General features: G+C 39.8%; 1 protein-coding gene across 5 annotated transcripts in view; it reads left to right on the plus strand.

Moving 5' to 3' along the window:
• LOC121316682 (endothelial PAS domain-containing protein 1-like) overlaps window positions 1-19,565 on the plus strand; it is a 50,080-nt gene that overhangs the window by 16,114 nt on the left and 14,401 nt on the right. For 3 of the 5 annotated variants that reach the window (XM_041251741.1, XM_041251739.1, XM_041251743.1), the window contains exons 2-6: window positions 7,458-7,648; window positions 14,089-14,234; window positions 14,584-14,668; window positions 16,564-16,676; window positions 17,408-17,610. In XM_041251741.1, coding sequence (XP_041107675.1) covers window positions 7,458-7,648; window positions 14,089-14,234; window positions 14,584-14,668; window positions 16,564-16,676; window positions 17,408-17,610 — 738 coding nt within the window. The remainder of the gene's footprint in view (window positions 1-7,457; window positions 7,649-14,088; window positions 14,235-14,583; window positions 14,669-16,563; window positions 16,677-17,407; window positions 17,611-19,565) is intronic. The other 2 variants (XM_041251742.1, XM_041251740.1) reach the window with 1 other exon arrangement.

Below are 19,565 nucleotides of genomic sequence, written 5' to 3' on the forward strand. Positions count from 1 at the left end.
TAAGAAAAAAAACAAAACTATATATATATATAATCACAACAAATTTAAAAATAAAACCGCTCGTTCATTGTTCTTTTATAGATGTCCGTCTGAAGCATTGTTAATTTTCAAACAGTGTCCGTGGCAACCTGAACAATGGAAAGGATGAGGCCTGCCAAATACTTTGTACTGTACTGTAAATAACTGTAAAATTATAACAATTTTGCTTTTATTTTGACTCGTGACTTGGCATCTATCTATGGTGACCTGTTCTGTTGTAAGCAAATGTTTTAATAAACCTGATCCTTGAAATAATTTTCTTTTATCTTTGAAGCTTACAATAATTACCAGACAGAGTATGTGACTTCCTGAACAAATACTGTGTGATTAAACTGCTTGACCCAGTCAGAACCCCGCTGGTCTCTGAACAATGGTGCCAGCGACTCATGTCAACTCCAGGACTTTCACTCTTAAAACACATTCCAACAAGATATGCTCTAGACTGGAACTTTCATAGCTTGTCTGTTGCAAACACTCTCACATTTTTTACTATTCCAGCAGGTAATATCTCTATAGAAAGGATACTCCCTCCACATTCACAGAGTGCTGTGGTTCTTCAATATCTCTATAGAAAGGATACTCCCTGCACATTCACAGAGTGCTGTGGTTCTTCAATATCTCTATAGAAAGGATACTCCCTGCACATTCACAGAGTGCTGTGGTTCTTCAATATCTCTATAGAAAGGATACTCCCTGCACATTCACAGAGTGCTGTGGTTCTTCAATATCTGTATAGAAAGGATACTCCCTGCACATTCACAGAGTGCTGTGGTTCTTCAATATCTCTATAGAAAGGATACTCCCTGCACATTCACAGAGTACTGTGGTTCTTCAATATCTAAATCTTGCTTAGGTATAACGTATATTTCATTCAAAATTAAACTTCTGAATTCTGGATTCGGAGTTTAGCAACGTGCTATAAATTGGAACACAGCAATTTGACAAGTTTTTTGGAGTTGAATGAATGCACTATAGAATACTAAATCTTTTAACGCTTGCGGCTTGGTGTGTCTTTTCCCAGTATATAAGGTATGACTTGTTTGAGAGTTAGCCAGTGTGGGAATGTTTCAGCCTGCACTGTATTTGAACTCACACCAGGGTTAACACCCTTGATCTTCAGGAAAAGAGCACCATAGAATCTTTAATGCTGTCTGACTGAAGGACCTGTCGCTTCCCCGCCCCCCCCCCCCCCACCTCTCTCTCTCTCTCTCTCTCTTGGAGTGGCAGGGTGTGTTGAGGGTAGTGTGGTGAGCCAGCTTGCTTGTGTGTCCAGAGTGCTGGCTGCTGTGGCTTTGTTGCGATTGGCAGGGCTGCCCTCAAGCCACAGGGTTACTATCTGTTATATATCGTAGTGTGCTGCTGGGGAACTCAGTCAGTCTTCTTTCAATCAGAATGGGAATGCTGGCTTCTCAAGCCTTTAAAACCCAGACCGAGGGGGTTGGATTAAAAGGAGGACGTGCCTGCTTCTTCTGCAGGGACCCTTATCCCAAACTTCTTGTGTGGGAGACAAATCAAAGCACTTGCAGGCTGATTGTTATTCTTATATATGCAGTATATGTGTACACTCAAATCTCTTGAGTAAAAATAAACCTGGTACCCTATCAGATGGCCTTGAAAGAACTCACACAAATTCTTTAAGTTTCTTTATATACCAACATTTTTGCATGGAATAAACCTAACCTTGTTATATTCAGTTTTTAAGATGACATAGTACCCCCGTTTCCCTGTTGAGGCAGGAGTCTTGTCAAAAACAGTGCCCATGCAGGAAACGGCTTCACAACGCAATCTCTATATTCAGCAACAACAGTAAGACTGAAGAAGTGCTCAGGATCTAATGGGGTTTTAAAATCATTAATGAGAATTGATTTATGAACTATGTCTTAATATTGGGAAAACTGAGTCACTTTAATCAGCACTATATTACTTGAACCTCTGAGTAATGATTATGCTGTGCATTTTAAAGGCCTTTGATGACAGTACCCTGGTGATTTTTACATTTTTTATAACACCCGTAAAATGGAAGGAGCCCCTCCAGCAGCTAGCCCAAGCTGTTTCGTCAGTTAAATATTTGCCTTATCTGACAAGGCAGGAAGGTTACCAGAGCTGCTGTTCAGTACAGTAGCATACATGATTTCGGCACAGGCTGACTGAGTCTCTGATTGCTCTAGCAAAGAACACCATTGAGCAGCTCTTTATTGTATCTCTTCAGCAGCAGCAAACAAATACAGAAGGGCGCAGCACACACCAATATTGCACCAAACTCTACTAGCTACAAGAGACCAGCTCTTCTGAGCGTGTGTGTGTTTGTGTTTAATAGACATTGGCTTCTATTACATACTCGGGTGGGAGTGTTCCGTCTATAGACGTTTTTCCGTCTTAAAAATATTTTGGGAACTTTGAAAATTGAGTGTGTGTTTGGAATGTGTACTGTAGCAATGGGGGGAAGGGGGGTTGGCGAGCCGAGAGCTGATTTCGTAAGCAAAAACGAAAACTTGTTTTCAGCTTCTTGCTATTTACCGTGAAAAATATGCATTTTATTTTCCTTACAGCATTTTAGTCTGTAAAGTCGTACTTTTATTAGAACTGTGCATTTGGTTACTATAGCAACGGGGTCAAAAAATACCGACTTCATGATTGGTGTTTGAGTTAAACTTTTACTAGTCTGTACATCGACCTAGCGAGTGGCATATATGATGTTATAATTTACTTTGAAGGTATCTGTGGTTTTAAAACTTCATAGTTATTTCTACATAATATTAGAAATGTAAAGAAAAATACAACCACTTGGTCATTTAAGGTTTGTCTCCCGTGTATACGATTTATTGATTTAAAGGCAGCAAAATATGGGAAATTCTAATTCCTTTTCAGTAGTGTGTCAACATAATTTTAAACTTGAACACGTGAACCCATTTTATACAAATCTATTTTTGTCTGCTTTTACGTGTTTTTTTTGTTTTTTTTTTTGTTGCAGACAACACATCATTTATAGAACATTGATAACATTTTTAAAGATAGTTTCAGTAGCGACTCCAAGGTTAGCTCAAAGATAAGCTATTTAATAGAATATAAATAAACAGAATATCTTTGGTTAGCTGTACCTGAGAAAATGCAGTGAAAACAAGCAGCCGTATTTAGCTGGAAACGAGGTATTCTCAGCTCAGTAATAAGCGTTTTGTTTTGGTTTGAAAGCAGCAGGAGCACAGCCAGTGTTTTTTGTTTGTTTTGTATTTGCTTGACAGGCGCCCTTATGCACGGCGACCCGGAGGTTTTTTTTAGTTTCTGTTTGTACTTTGTAAAATTAAATGGTTTGTGCAGTTATTGTGCACAGTGTGTTTTGTTTCTGTAGGTTGTATACGCATATTTGCGTTGTATTTGTAGTATATAGGCTACATGCAGCTACTGTTAAAATATGAACTGCTAAAAAATTTCGCTTTGCTTCATTCTGCACCATATTTTTTTCCATCCTGGCTCTTTGCTCTACTCCCACCCCTGTATACTGTATTCATTATTCCATCTGTTTTTTCAGGTGATTTGATGTGTTTTAATAATTTGTTTCAGTTTTGAGTCATGCATCATATACAGTAAGCATTAAGAAAGGCAGAATTGGGCATATTTCTGTCAGCCTCATCAACAGGCTGTTTACATATATTACTGTAACATTGATCCCGGCCACAGATTGCTTTTGTCAGTGCCCCATTGCAACTGTATATTTCACATACAATGTTGAAAATATTATTTATTTTGTTGACAAATTTCAGTAAATTCAGATAAATTCAGATAAGGGAACAGTTTGATAATAGGTGGGTCAGGGAAAGTCTCTTTTATGATTGCACGAGCTATGCTTTTCTTGGACTCCCAAAAGTTGTTGTTACAGAGGTTTGCATGCACTCACTAAAGAAATGATGACATGAATAAATCAATTTAAAACCCACGTGTTCTTCTACCAGTGTGCAGATTACAGTAATAAGATCAGAGCTAGATCTAACAGAGACTAGTACTGTGGTGCAGTGTGTACTGTATTTATCAACTTACAGAAAGCAGCTTGCTTTAATCTCAGCAGTACAATATATTCTTTGAGGGTGTCCGTCAGCTGCTGTAGTTGTTGATTTGTTGTTGTTGCACCACTTCTTTCACTAATCTGGGTTTAGGACAGATGTCCCCCAGGTTGAGAAGGCCAGTGGTCGTAAACCAGCAGTACTGTATCCAGCAGGTTCCTGAGAGTCGGCCTCCCTTCTTCTTCTAAAGGGTTAAAGAGCCTGTCGCTAATTATCTTCCATTGTAAGATTGCATAAGGGTGCGGTAATGGACCTGAAGTGCTTCTGCGCTATCCCAGGCATTGAGGCGCACTTGTGATGAGTGATGGGGTTATATAAAGCTGTTTTTTTGTTTTGCCTGCTCAAGAGTAACTCAGTCTGGTAATCCCGTGACACTTGTTTGACCCTTTTTTGAAGGAGCACAAGGCAGATTTTTGATTAATAAAATCATTATTTAAGAAACTGCTTTGACACATGTTCCAGTGTTGTATTCTTCCAGTGTAATTACTACAGCGCTTATCATTTTAATTACCTGGACCTGCCACAAAAACATTATTTTATTTTGATAAAATAAATCATTTTAATATATTTGACACTTGTGTTACATTATAACATGCACCTACAACAAAAAGTGCTACACAGTATCTATGCAGTATTTCACACTATACGCTACTTACTAGATTCGGTATCAATAAATAAACTATTTGCTTTTTCAAATAATTACTTTCTATTTACAAAAAACACATTATTTTATGTTGTAACCTGAAAGGTGTTTTTACCTTTTATATTCCCTTTTTTAAATTTGTATCATGGAACTTAAGTACAATGCAAACTGTACAGCTAGTCTTTTTTCACACAATTTTCTTTGAGGGAAAACATGTGCCATCCACTATGTCCTGGTATCAGACAGTCCATTGACAGGACTGACGTTGATGGCTTCCATCACCCTGTCTGTGGTTTGAGAGGGCAGTGTTTTTTTGTTTTTTTTTAGTCATTGAAACACGGGTAAACTGGGGGCAGAGCATCTTACAAAGCTGCCAACTTCCCAGCTAGTATGCCGTGTTTGCAGGGCACATTCTTGGGACAGTCAAGCGAGAGACACGTCTCTCTCACAGTCTGACTTCCCTTCTGTTTGTACAGCATGGCCCGTGGCAGTTAGGAAGTGGGGCGACACAGGGCTTAGGTACCACAACAGCCACAAGAGCCTGGTTTCCAAATACAGCCACAATCATAATGTAAGTCAGCGAGTTAGACCCTGATAATTGGAATCATTATGCTAAAAGTCTGTAAATTGATTTGAAAAAGGTAGTATTGGAACTCCTGAGTCAATAAAGAATGAGGGGTGTTCATTACCGTGGAACATGTCACAGCAATGCCCGTATCACCATTAGACTTATTTATGTTTTCTCTGAAATAATCGTTGTCTTTTTTGAGAGCAGGGCTCAGGCGACCCTGCGAAGCGTTTCATCAGTAAGCAGTGGTTTTAGAACAGACAGGTGTTATAATTAGAGTTCTGATGATATAGACATAAACTCCAGTCTGTCAACTTGCCTTGGCAAAACAGGGGCTTGGATGTCAAAACATTTTTTGCAGATAAAACAGAATTTCTTTTAATTGGCTCTAAAACCGCATTAAACAAAACCCCACAACCAATGACACCACCCCCCCATCAGCTCTTCGCAAGCTGTGAAAAGTCTTGGAGTCTTATTTGATTCTACTCTTAGTTTCCAGCATCACGTTTCAAATGTAGTATAGTCTGCTTATTATCATTTGCGGAATACATCTCAGAACAGTTTGTTTCAAATCTGACGTAAAAATTTTAATTGCCCACTTGCATTGGCTTCCGGTGAAGTACAGTTATTTTTATTAATGACATTTAAGGCTGTCTCTGGAAATGGCCCTGCTTTAATTAATGATATGCTTGTACCTTCTGTCCCTGGACGCCAGCTGAGATCTGCTGAGGCTGGGCTTCTGCTGACTACAATGATAAACTCAGCTCTTGTGGTGGAAGAGCCTTTAGTCCTAATGCATCTGTATTATAGAACAATCTTCCAATTGAAATCCATAAAGCTGACTGAATAAATGCATTTAAATCAAAGCTTAAAACACATCATTACGCAGAGGCCTTTGTGTAGGTTGGGATGGCCTTTTAGAGTTTTGTTAATGTTTTTTTTTTCTTTCCATTTTTGTTTCTGGGTGTTTTTTGATTATTTTTTTTTTGTATATTATATTATTGTATAGTATATTTATTTGTAATGTGAAGCGCTTTGGGATGGCTTGGCATGAAAGGCGCTATACACTCTAAATGTGATTGATTGATTGATTGATAGTGTCGTCTCTCAGCCGTGCTTTATTCACTGTTCTGTTATTGAGTAATAACAAAACGTCTGTCCTCTATAGAGACAATGGGAGTGCAGCGTGCGGCTCTTGTACAATATGCTATATTGCTAAATTATATATTGAGCTTCTTTTAAACCCCTTAAAATTAGAATATAAAAGAGGGTTTCACCATAATTTTATTACAGCTTTTGCTGGTGCAGGGCTGGTAGGATTACAACTGAAAACGAATTTGCTTTTAAGTCTCAATCCTAACACACACACACATACTGCAGGAAAAACAACAGCCAATGCTACCAGGTATGATCCATCATTGCAGTTCAAGCTGTTTCAGGCACCATTACCAGCCTGGTTAGTTAGGCCCCAGTAATTAAGTAATTAAACCCATAATATAGCTTAAAAAGTATTGTACAGCATTAGCTGTTGCACCACTTTCTAAATATCATGAGTTCATCTCCCAGGGGTTAGAAAGAGTCCTACAAATCCTATTACACAGTACTGTGCCCTATTGGTTCAATAAACTCGTTTTAAATTATACTAGAGCTTGACATGACTTCTGCAGGTGGTCAAGCAGCTATTTGTTTGTTTTATGAGATTTAATACTTGCAACACGTCCCTATTTAGCTTGTCTGTGCAATGCACAGGACACATTAAGCACTAGTATACCGAAATTAAAACCTACATTGCAAGTATACTTATAGTACACAACATACACCACCTTTGTAATGGTTTGTCATCAAGGAGGAAGCCAAAACCAGCATGGTGTAGAGGACGTGGCAACCAGGATTTATTGTTTTGTGAACAGATCTAGACTGAGCCCTCAAAAATCAATTTAGATTTTCCTCCAACAGTCAACAGGTAAAATAGTGCGTTGGTTGGATTACTGGTTAGCTCAGTAATTACACAGTGTAAGTATTGTGGCTTACCAACCCAGCGTACTGTAGAGCTGACAGCTTCCAGGATTGGGTATTAATAAAGTGAAGTGAGTACAGGCATGTGAGAGCTCATCAACTGTACGTTGTGTTTAAAAACTCTTGTTTTGGTCAGGAGCAGCTCGGAGAGGAGGAAGGAGAAGTCCAGAGATGCCGCTCGATGTCGCAGAAGCAAGGAGACTGAGGTTTTCTATGAGCTCTCCCACCAGCTCCCCCTGCCCCACAGCGTGAGCTCACACCTGGACAAGGCCTCCATCATGCGCCTGGCCATCAGCTTCCTGAGAACTCGCAAGCTTGTGAACTCCAGTAAGAACAATCTCACAATATCAGCACAGTGCCACTGAGGTTCCCGACTCGTACTTCCCCGCTCTGTACTCTGTGCACTCAGCAGCCGACAATGGCTACTAGCGAACTCTCTGTTTTGGTTCATTGAACAGGGCAACACAGGATGTGATGTCACTACCTTGTGCATACAGTATGCAGCGGTTTACCCTGGGTGCTTCCCCTTAAAAGGGAATTGACATCGAGATAATCCATTGCACATGTTCAAAGCAATGACATCTCATCAAGAATATCTGCCCAAACGATGGCCAGAGCAATCAGTACAAGCTTGGACTTATACACCCCCCTTTGCTTTGAAGACCAGCTCAAAACTTGTTAGAGAACGAATATTGCTGCTTTACCCTTAAGGAATACATGTAAAAGGAGTTCAGGGGAGTTCAAGTGGCCGTTCAGCCCATCAAGGCTTGTCTCTAGCTAGCACACTGTCAGCCCCAGGCAGCTGATTATTGTGTCTGGAATGACCCCTGAGGTTTAGTTGTAGCAATTGCACTTGGTAAACTATTCCAAGTATTCTTTAATTTTCATCAGCTCCTTACATTATAGGAATAGTTTAGGTTGCTTGGAGATGAAAGCTTTTGGTATGTGTTATTAAAAAGATTATTTGCACTTGCATAGAGAAATCTGTTTCTGAAAGTGTGTGCTTGTATGTGAATTTAAGAAATCCATCAGTAAGAAATAACACATGGAACAGGTGTGGTATTTTTATAAATGCTGGGACAGGTTAATGGTTACACTCTGGTGTACCAGCTGTGCCAGGATGGCAGATGTAATTGGAGGCCACAGCAGTGCTTAATTCACAAGGACATAACTATGGGAACCTATAAAACAAGGGTAATGCATTATTCTAGATCTCATATTACCATTGCTCTTTACGATCCAGTGATTCTCTCATTTCCAGCCTTATACAGCTTAAACAGGAGTGTCACTCACCAGCAATCAGGAACACTGGCTTTGTTTTTACCTCACTGAAATAGAGATGTCATGCTGTAGAATTTGGAGAAGAAAATGAGGCAAAATAAGTTGTTCTACAATCCTGCTGTGCTCACCACGAACTGGACCACAGGACTCCAATTTTGTTTGTAAAGGTCTTTTAAAAGATTTTTTTTTTTTGTTCCATAATGCATACAATATAGTGTGTTATTTCATATGTGTCTGCTGAGCACAGTGGCATTTAGAGGAAAGTATTATCTTTTATGTGAGGCAGTTTAAAAGCCACATTGTGGAAATTTGACAGCTTTTTTGAAAGGCTAGACAGACCAACAACATGGGAAGAAAATTGGGTTAACAAAATGTCACCAGTTTCTATTTTGCCTTGTCGTATTATTAAACAATTCATTTAAAAAAGGCAACAATTACTTTAACAATAAATCACACCAGGTGGCATTATACAATGTACTGCCCAGTCTTCTGCAATGACGTGATCACATATACAAATAATAGCATTACCTAGATTGTTCCTGTATTTAATCACATCACCCCTATATTGGGATACTGGATGCTTGGCCCCAAGGCTGTGATACTGTAATCATGTCCGATCTCTTGCATCAAAGTGATAGGGATTGGAAATATCACAAAGACTGTACAACCAGGGTATGATCCCAGTATGCAGCTGGGGCCAGAGCTGCAGGTTTTTATCTTGTGGCCGAGGGATGGCTTAATCAGTCAATCAGTCAATCTTTATTTTATATAGCACCTTTCGTAGTGGACCACCGTCACAAAGCACTTTACAAGATGCAGTAACAACAAGAAAATTCATAATACTTTAAATACAGAGGAACGCATAATAATAGCAGCAATAACATAGCAGCTAATAGCAGATATCACTAAATACAGTGGAAAGTGCATAATACATGAAATAGTACACTACATTACGGTGTAAAGTTATTATTATTTTTTTTTTGTGGCTGTGATAAAGTTATCCAATAATCCCTCAAGCTTCTATAAAATAGGACTTTAACAGAATCCAGATTCAAACAGAATGAACAAATTCACGTAGAATTCTCTTTACATTCCACAGCAGACAGGAGCCTGCCAGTGTGATACAGGCTGCCATCACTGTAGAATTCTCTTTTCATTCCACAGCAGACAGGAGCCTGCCAGTGTGATACAGGCTGCCATCACTGTAGAATTCTCTTTTCATTCCACAGCAGACAGGAGCCTGCCAGTGTGATACAGGCTGCCATCACTGTAGAATTCTCTTTTCATTCCACAGCAGACAGGAGCCTGCCAGTGTGATACAGGCTGCCATCACTGTAGAATTCTCTTTTCATTCCACAGCAGACAGGAGCCTGCCAGTGTGATACAGGCTGCCATCACTGTAGAATTCTCTTTATATTCCACAGCAGACAGGAGCCTGCCAGTGTGATACAGGCTGCCATCACTGTAGAATTCTCTTTTCATTCCACAGCAGACAGGAGCCTGCCAGTGTGATACAGGCTGCCATCACTGTAGAATTCTCTTTACATTCCACAGCAGACAGGAGCCTGCCAGTGTGATACAGGCTGCCATCACTGTAGAATTCTCTTTATATTCCACAGCAGACAGGAGCCTGCCAGTGTGATACAGGCTGCCATCACTGTAGAATTCTCTTTTCATTCCACAGCAGACAGGAGCCTGCCAGTGTGATACAGGCTGCCATCACTGTAGAATTCTCTTTTCATTCCACAGCAGACAGGAGCCTGCCAGTGTGATACAGGCTGCCATCACTGTAGAATTCTCTTTTCATTCCACAGCAGACAGGAGCCTGCCAGTGTGATACAGGCTGACATCACAAGCTTTGTTTTTTGAGATGCATGATTGGGTTTATCTGCAGTCCCATCATCAGCAGGGCCCAGGAGAGTACGGGCGAGTGTCATGAGCGCCGCTGCCGATCCTAAACACTGCGAAACTAATTCCAAAGCTGCCCCCCTCTGTACCGGCGGCTCCTTTATTCAGGTCACATTGCAGATATTTATACCACAAGCATGGGTATATCTAGTGTGGGATACATTTTTGTTATTGCATTTCAGTGGCACATGCTTGCTGGGACATGTTTCAGTCGTGTCTTTGCTTGCATTCCAGTCCAGTGGGGTGCTGCTGATATTGAGACTGAGCTCAAGGTTCCATCTAAAAAGTGTGATAAGAGGCTGCCATCACTGTGAGGCGAGAGTGTATTAAATGGAATGTCCAGACAGTAATTTATGTGTACAGAAATAAAATAATTTATTTTTATTTTCTATACACAACAAAAAGGATTAAATAACAAACAAAAACAAAATGGTGTGAGGGAAGGAGTGCAGGGGTGAAATCCAAAACAAACTGATGACTGTCTTTAATTTGTCTTCGTGGTGACCATAAACAAAAAAAAAGACAAAAGAAATGTTAGTATTTCAAAAAAAACCCGCTGCACAAAACCAGTCTCTCCCTTCACCCGTACTCCTCCTACTTTTTCTTTCGGACCAACCCCGAACACAGTAGTACGTTCCCTTTAGTATGTAATGTCCCGCCTCTGTAGTCAGTGGAACACCAATCCCCAGCTGACACGTGTCCTTATACCTTCACTTGACTCCAGTGGCTGGAATTACATACTCGTACTTCCGCCCCTCACCAAGGTGCCGCCCCTCAAAAGATGACTTTTGCCATGGTCACGAGATCTTGGTAAGGGAAGTCCCGAGTTGGTTTGATGCCAGTCTACTGTCGGGAGGCTGAATCACAGACCGAAACCCCTTTGACTCATCGAAGAGGCCATAAACAGGGTTCGAACTGAATCAAAGTAAAGATCCGCTAGATAAAATAAATACGAATGTTGTCGTATCAATACCGCTGTTGTTTTAATCTGTAAAGATGGGGTCTTTAAGAATACCAGCATACGTAACAGCATGTAAGTCTTTTTAGACAGCGGTTTGATCCACTCCCGGTTTCACTATGTCAAGAAAAGTTTAAGATGACACACCTGAGCTTGTTACTGATTGATCATTTGAAAAGTGGCCGTATTGCTACCACTGTTTATCAGGGGTGCCCAGTCCTGGTCCTAGAGGGCTGGTGTCCTCCTGGCTTTTGTTTCAGCTGTCCCCTAAATTACTTAGTTGGACCAATCAAGCATTTATTAGAAGCTTAATTGGTCCAATTAAGCAATTTAGTGTACAGTTGGAACAAAAACCAGGATGGACAGCAGCCCTCCAGGACCAGGATTGGGCTCCTCTGGTTTAGATCAATTGCATTGACACCGTCATGTAACAAAGAGGATGCAATCAAAGATTTTACAGTCATGATAATAATAATAAAATGGATCTGCTAGAAAGCAAATGCAGCAGCTGTATTATTTGAGGTGTCTGTGGAATTGAATTTGACCTCTGCTTAGTTACGAAACTTTTTTTTTTTATCCCTTAAAGACATACTACTTCTTTCAAAAACATATTAAGATGTACACCACCCAATCGCGGGTGTCAGGTCCAATACAAATCCGCTATATATCGAGGGCTGCAATATAGCAAGAGACCCACAGAAAAACAAATAGGCTAACAAATACTGCACAACCCCTCCCTCGTTTTATCAGGGGCGTCAGGGTCCAATATAAGCCCTCTACGCAACCTGCTTATTTTCATTTTTCGTGTAAAAAGCAGCACACCGTTTTAATTCATACAACAGAGGGTAAATGCTTCTCATCAACTTCAGTCTCCAATTAATTTAATGAGTCTTCCTCTCCTTTTTCAAATGCATAAACCCGCTGCATTTCAATAATCCATTCACAACACAGGAGGCTTGTTGCTAGGGAGCTGACGTCACTGCCTTGTGGCTTTTGCTAGTGCATTGCTGCCACACGTGAACACCTCACTGACTAAAATAAAAACCGCTTCAGCAAGTAGATATTTAGTTTGTTTTGTGTTATTGTGCAATACGTGTGTATACGATAACAGTACGATATTAATGCTTTGTTTTTTAATTGTTTTGTAGATTTTAGTTTGCTGTGCAGTACGAAATAAAACAAACAGTAATTATAAGTGCCTGTGTATATATATATATATATATATATATATATATATATATATATATATATGTATGTATTGCAGCTGAGGCATAGGCAGTTAGACAGTAAAAATGTATCTGAATCTCTGATATATCCGAATCCATAGTATAGTGAGGGGTAATATAACCAGGGGTGGGGGTATTTTTTATTTTTTTGGGTTTAACTCAAAAGTATGTTGTTTTTAAGTCTAAATGAATTGTGCAGGTCTTGACTTGCAAACACTACACAAGAGCCGTTTGTTCCTGAAGACAAGCAATCAAAGGGTGCCGGTGTTTATGCTTGCGCTGTACTTTGGACTGTTCAATGTCCACTTGTGAACAATCTCTTGTGCTGGTCAGGGCGCGCTTTCTAGGAGGTTCTGTTGTAAGAAAACAGGACACATCAACAGGAAATTCAATTTAATCAGGTGCTGTTTTTATCCATGAAGGAAGGCTAATATAAACCCTACACAATACAACATCTATTGAAGAGGCTGAAACTATTTAAGAACAGTAAACAGTACATATCCCAATATAAATATTCATGTCTGCTTGAAGCTGGGCTTGCTTTCATAGTCCTACTAATTACAGAAGGGATGATATGCATGTATTAGAGATCTTCTGTTTGAAGGCCAAGCACACTAATGCTGGCATATTTGTGTGTATCGAACCAATGTTGAATTAACTCTGCTGTTCAATAACCATAGGGATATAAGTTCTCAAGCAAGAAATCAACCTTAACTATGAAACATTCACTGTCAGAATGTGTAGTAATATACTGCGAACATCTTTGATAGACAGAAACTAAGAGTTCAAATGTCACTCAAGCAAGATAGAAATTATTTCAATTGTTTAATAAGGTTTAGAAAAATGTACTATCAGTGTGGAACTGCTTACCCGTTTCACTATTAATAATACATTAATACAAACTGAAATTTTATTACAAAATTGGAACATGCCCTATTCGTTTTACTCCATTGGTGATTTCTTTAAATAAGAGCTGTCAGATCTGTACGTAGATCCAGAGATTAGTGTGCCAATGTGAGGATTTGCTGTGCCCCACCTGCCTACACCTCATGTAAAAGGCTTTACTCGGTTAGTAAAAATACCACAACATACAGCACACACACTGTAATAAAGCAAGAGCCGTGGAGAGGTTATATTCATGTATTACAACCTTTCTCTCAAAACAAAAAAACCCCACAAAATCCACATTAGAAGTGAATGTTTCATCAATAAATAAATATAGAGAAACGTAGGACACATTCATGTGAACGGGGCACTTGAGCTCCAGGTGTCCTATTGGTTCCATTCCTTCTAGACTCAAGCTGGTTACAGTGTTGACGTATTTTTTTAAAATGGACACAGAGGTTTCTAATGAAATGGCCAATGACTCTGAAACGACACTGTGTGTGTTGCAGCTTGGCCAGGCAATGAAAGCAAGAGCGACAAGCAGATGGACGGCCTGTACCTGAAGGCTCTGGAGGGATTTATTGCCGTGGTGACACAGGATGGGGACATGATCTTCATTTCTGAGAACATCAACAAAATCATGGGCCTGACGCAGGTACGGAAACCCGTCTCTGAGTTTCATATTAATAGGAACTTTCTACTGAGAGGAACAAAACAGCAACCAGACTTTTTAAACAGGCTAGTGGAAAGAGCCTTACAGGTCCCTGATAATGTGTGTATGCAACCGAAATTCAATAATATATTATATCGTAATAAAGATGAGTATCATTTGTGTTGTGATACAGGAACAAATGCACAATGACAATGTAGCTCATTGTAGTTCACTAAGTGGTTCTTGAATGACGAATAAGAGTAAGTACTGTATGGTTCTGACTTGCCTGTTGAATCAGATCATCTGGAACGGCTGTCAGAAGATTCAAAGTAATTGTGAACATTATCCACAGGTGGAGCTCACTGGCCACAGCATCTTCGACTTCACCCATCCATGCGATCACGAGGAAATGAGAGAAAACCTGAGCTTGAGAAACGGTAATGAAATTCCAGCTTCTGATTGTCAATACAATAGATCCATCATGAAGGAAGGCAGGGCTCATGGGCATGGACACCAGCGCACATTCTGGGATCAAATGCTTGTGTTTCTATTTGCTTTCTCGAATACGCCTGTGTTTCAAATTGTGCAATATGCTCTATGTTGATTTGGAACCAAGATACGTGGGTGTTGATTAAAATGTAATTTTGTTTGGAAATGTGGAGTTAAAACTGGATTTTCTGACACCCAAACTTCTCTGTTTTGTCCATGTGGGGGAAAATGGCATAGCTTTTTCTTTTTTTTTAAATTTAGTAGTCACCAATTATTTTTATTATTTTCTCCCAATTTAGAATAACCAATTACAGCACAACCTCACTATAGCGAACCTGTTGGGGTCCAAGCCGAGTGGTTCGTTATAGTGAAAGGACAATCAAAATGAAGGATAAACTGTTGGAGTAAGTTAATGAGCTGAGATTGTGAATACAAGTAGAATTACACGTACCTGCTCGTCTCATGTACGCAGTATTCTGCGTTGGCTTTAATCTGTTCGATAAAGAATTAAAACGCAGTGTAGAAGGCACAAATACTGAATTGAAGCTGAACATTTATTCAAAATCAATCTGGCACAAATCATTTCAAAGTGCACCAAATTTTAATCCAACATGCAAGAATCCCAAACTGAGTTTTTATTCCAGATCATCCTGACATGAAAAGTTTGACATGAAAAGTTAATCGAATCTTAAAATTGTTTTTTTTTAAATCAATTTTGCTTTGCTGCATGGTTGCTTAACAGTCATCTTTACAGCAGTGCCTAGCTGCACCCACTCATAAGCTCATTAAGCAAATTTGAGGTGCTAAATCAAATATTTTTAAACAGCTGCTTTTTATTTTGTTAGTTTAAGGCTTAACAATGTTGTCACGTTATCAGAAACTACAGCCTACCAAGTTTGACAATGAACTTTGGCCTTTGTAATCTAGCTCTGTTAAATGTAAATGAGTACAGCTTATGATGTCATTGACACTTTGGATCTTCTGATTTAGTACAGGATACAAACTAGATTGAAATGTATGTGACTGGTCATTAGCTAAGTACTTCCTTGGTTGCTAAAAATCCAAGAAAGCTCTGAAGAGTACAATTTGGCAACTGAAACTAACATTACTGCAAGCATAACAGCAAACAGAACAATGAGATCAAGTGGCGATGAAATACCATTTTTATGAAGGAAACAAGGTTCATAGTGAAACCCGGAATGACACAGTTTTAATTAACCCATTTCCCTCCTCCAAGCAAAAAAGAACAAAAAGATTGTGTTGTGATGTGCAGGAGTAATGTTAGCAAATTCCGAGGACTTCTCTTGTGCACAGCCTTCAACTCATACCAAAGATTCTTAATCCGATTTAAATAGGGACTAGGCCATTCCAGAACCTTGATTTTATTCATCTTTAACCATTCTGAAGTAGATTTTGATGTGTGTTTTGGATCGTTGTCGTGTTGGATGTCCAGTTGCGCTTTAAACCAAGTTTTGTAGTGGAGGGTTTCAGATGATTGGCCAATATGTTTTGATATGCTATGGAATCCATTTTACCATGTATTGGGACTAAATGTCCTGTGCCATTAGTGAAAAAACAGCCCCATAGAAGAGTTATTACCACCTCCATGCTTGACAGTAGGCATGGTGTTCTTTTCTTGGTATGACTCTTCAGACTTTCTCCAAACGTAACGACTATCAGCGTGACCAGGTAGTTCGAGTTTACATCATTTAAATGCCGTTTTTGGAGTATGTAAATTTTTGACAATATATATATATATATATATATATATATATATATATATATATATATATATATATATATATATATATATATATATACATATTTCTGCTATTGTGTTTAGGCCTAGGCAAGAAGATTAAAGACTTAAACACAGAGCGTGACTTCTTCATGAGAATGAAGTGCACCGTTACAAACAGAGGCCGGACTGTCAACCTAAAATCAGCCAGCTGGAAGGTGAGACACTTGTCCATTCATAGACTATGAAGTACAAAGCATATATGTGAAATGTTGCATCATTAACAGTGTCTGAACAAACGTGGCCAGAGATGATGAACTGGCTTCCCAAACTCACAGCAGTAATGTTAGTTTAAAGAAGCATAAACACAAGTGTATCAGAAGCTTCCAATTTGCCACATCTACTACTAATGCAGGTATTTATTTTCCTTTAAGAAACATAGGGCCAATTCTTTAACTTCTTTAGACTGGGAGTAAAAGCTTTGAAAATATGGCCCATGGTGTTTTCTTTCCCATCTCCCTAAGACGCAGCCCTCCTCACCGCTTATTGTCCCTTACTGGGGCCCAATATTCCATTCACAGTCCCTGCACAATACAGAAAGCTGGGACAATCAGTCATGTTTTTTAACATTTCAACAACAGACCTTAAGAGGCTCAGTTGAATATTGCTTGTTTATGGACAGTGGGTGACACGCTAATAGACTACAACACCATCAATACAGCTTTACCTAGCATGAGAATTAATTGGGAATCATTTGATTAAAAATAAATTGGTCAGACTGCTTTTCCCCCCATTATAAACACTTCAGATCTTCAGTAGAGTTTATTAATAACCTCTTCATAGTCCTTATCTCACCCAGTTTTACTTGTGTTTTTTTATTTGTATTTGTGTTGTGGGTCTACAGTTTCATGCCTGTGTGTATCTGCCCCCACCCCCTCTATTGTTTTAGGTCCTGCACTGCACTGGACAAGTCAAAGTCTACAACAGCTGCCCTCCCCACACGCTGTGTGGGTTTAAAGAGCCCCCTCTGACCTGTGTGGTCATGATTTGTGAGCCCATCCCTCACCCCTCCAACATCGACATGCCTCTGGACAGCAAGACGTTCTTGAGTCGCCACACCATGGACTTGAAGTTCACCTACTGCGACGAGAGGTAGGGCAGCAGAGCGAGAATCACTGAACACAGCTCGAACCTCAGACATGAAGTTCACCTACTGTGATGAGAGGTAGGGCAGCAGAGCGAGAATCACTGAACACAGCTTGAACCTCAGACATGAAGTTCACCTACTGCGACGAGAGGTAGGGCAGCAGAGCGAGAATCACTGAACACAGCTCGAACCTCAGACATGAAGTTCACCTACTGTGATGAGAGGTAGGGCAGCAGAGCGAGAATCACTGAACACAGCTCGAACCTCAGACATGAAGTTCACCTACTGTGATGAGAGGTAGGGCAGCAGAGCGAGAATCACTGAACACAGCTCGAACCTCAGACATGAAGTTCACCTACTGTGATGAGAGGTAGGGCAGCAGAGCGAGAATCACTGAACACAGCTTGAACCTCAGACATGAAGTTCACCTACTGTGATGAGAGGTAGGGCAGATGAGCGAGACTCACTGAAAACAGCTCGAAACTCAGACATGAAGTTCATCTACTGCGACAAGAGGTAGGGCAGATGAGCGAGACTCACTGAACACAGCTCGAACCTCAGACATGAAGTTCACCACTGCGACGAGAGGTAGGGCAGATGAGCGAGACTCACTGAACACAGCTCGAACCCCAGGTGTGTGTGTGTGAACTGTAAGGCATATGGTTACAGGGAAACTTGGTACCATCTAAACATTCAGAATCTTCGATTTCTTTTAGGTGTGTTGCTTATAATTCTCTGTTGCTGTAAAACTATTTTTGAAACTGCTTACTAACTAAATGCCCCTTTTCAACCACAGAGGAAGGCTGCTTCTGAAAAAAGCCAAAAAAACCTCCTAAAACCTAAAGTGAGGTAATTTCTAAAGCAAGGTCATGCGCAACTGTAATTTCGGTCCCCTGTGTAACTGTGGCAACTAAAAATTAGCAATTGGAAAACCTCCTATACAAAAATCAGTTGCAGAGGGGATAGTAAATACAGTTGCACACTGCTAGTCGTGTGTGACACTGATGAGGTAATAATATTTAAGCTCTGTAGTTATTGCTCAAATGCTTCTGGTCCTGTACAGTGTTAAATACGGTCATCTAGGGGACCAATACACAGGTTAGCCCTGTAAGCCATTGTAACCTACATTTACACTAACGGAAATGTTTTTTTTTTTTTTTTTTTAATTTTCAAGCAGCTCAGACTTAGATTGTAATCTGATTTTTCCTTGATGGCCTTGTTTTTAACAGAAGGAACGTTGTTGCACCACTAAAAATAAGTTACAGAATAGTCTTGATCGTTGTGCAGACTCTACAGTTCTGTTGTAATTGATCTGTAGAACAGCAGCACTGACTCAAGTACTGGAAACAGTTTTCAGTGAAAGAGTTCATGTAGTTCTGCTTACTGTTCACTGCAGATCTGACTAGTACTGCATGGGAGAGAGAGGAGAGAGAGCGAGAGAGAGAGAGTGAGTGAGTGGGGGAGGGGGAGAGAGAGACTAGATCTTAGGGATGTGCTTTTGGTACATTTTTATGAACGTTTAAATGCTGTGCAGGTCTCAGCGTTAAAACCATATCTACATACACACACTCTTATATTACATTATGATACTGACAGCCCTGCTTATTAGTATTATCCAGACAAAGAACCCCCAAATAAGCAAATAACATTTTAACATTGCAAAGACAAAGTAATGAAAAAAAAACAAAAAAACATATATACACCAAAGTATATATTTAAATTAGCTATCAATTGAATCTAAAAATCAGTAGATTCATCCGTACACATTGTTAATAAAGGTAACTATCTTAATAATGGCTGTCCTGCATTTAATTGAACACAGAGTGCACCAATGAAGCGCCAGATCAACCCAAAATAAAACCCGCCCCAGTGTCAATCTTTCTGTTGTACCAATTAGAAAAGCTACTTGGAGGCAATTGCCAAACCCCATCCTTTTGATAATATCCGCCCTCACTGTGGT

This window comes from Polyodon spathula, chromosome 6, assembly GCF_017654505.1.
Source record: "Polyodon spathula isolate WHYD16114869_AA chromosome 6, ASM1765450v1, whole genome shotgun sequence".
In the NCBI taxonomy this organism is placed as follows: domain Eukaryota; kingdom Metazoa; phylum Chordata; class Actinopteri; order Acipenseriformes; family Polyodontidae; genus Polyodon; species Polyodon spathula.